Genomic DNA, 747 nt, shown 5'->3' on the forward strand with positions numbered 1-747 from the left:
CAACACGAGGATTACAACGGCTTCACCATCAGCAACGACATCTCGCTGCTCAAGTTCTCTCAACCTCTGAGCTTCAACAGCTACGTGCAACCCATTGCCATTCCCTCTCAGGGTCACGCCGCCTCTGGCGAGTGCATTGTCTCCGGCTGGGGCGCTCTGTCTGAGGGAGGAGGCTCCCCCAGTGCCCTCCAGAAGGTGTCCGTCCCCATCGTGTCTGACGCCGAATGTCGCGATGCTTATGGCCAGAGCGAGATCGAGGACTCGATGATCTGTGCCGGAGTTCCTGAGGGCGGCAAGGACTCTTGCCAGGGAGACTCTGGCGGCCCCCTTGCTTGCTCTGACACTGGTTCCACGTACCTGGCTGGCATCGTGTCGTGGGGATACGGCTGTGCCCGTCCCGGATACCCTGGCGTCTACGCCGAGGTTGCCTACCATGTCGACTGGATCAAGGCCCATGCTGTTTAGTTTCATGTAATCTAAACAATAAATGCGTCAAAACTAATACATATCGCTCATGAATCCCCAAAGAGTATTTTGCTTGTTAATAATGTAAACCAGTATAATGAATACCTCAAGGTGTGTGTTCCCCATTGTCCGTATTTTCCATAACGGAAAAAAGATACTCATATATACAGTACTGTGATAAATAATAGACAATTCTGGCCATTCAACTGATTTATTCACATTTTTTATTGACAGGGAAATTTTTAGACAGTGAATATGTTTTATTGTTTTTCCTTTATAAAT

General features: G+C 48.7%; 1 protein-coding gene across 1 annotated transcript; it reads left to right on the forward strand.

Annotated features, from left to right (window-relative positions):
- On the forward strand, window positions 1-502 carry LOC122256191 (trypsin-1; the record flags this gene model as incomplete). The annotated part of the gene is given in 1 exon segment (XM_086542094.1): window positions 1-502. A coding segment is annotated over 1 exon segment (465 nt), but the record flags the coding sequence as incomplete, so codon positions are not given.
- Window positions 503-747: the final 245 nt, after the last annotated feature.

The sequence above is a fragment of the Penaeus japonicus genome, unplaced genomic scaffold (assembly GCF_977035675.1).
Source record: "Penaeus japonicus unplaced genomic scaffold, GWHDUDI00000001_assembly GWHDUDI00000011, whole genome shotgun sequence".
Lineage (NCBI taxonomy): Eukaryota > Metazoa > Arthropoda > Malacostraca > Decapoda > Penaeidae > Penaeus > Penaeus japonicus.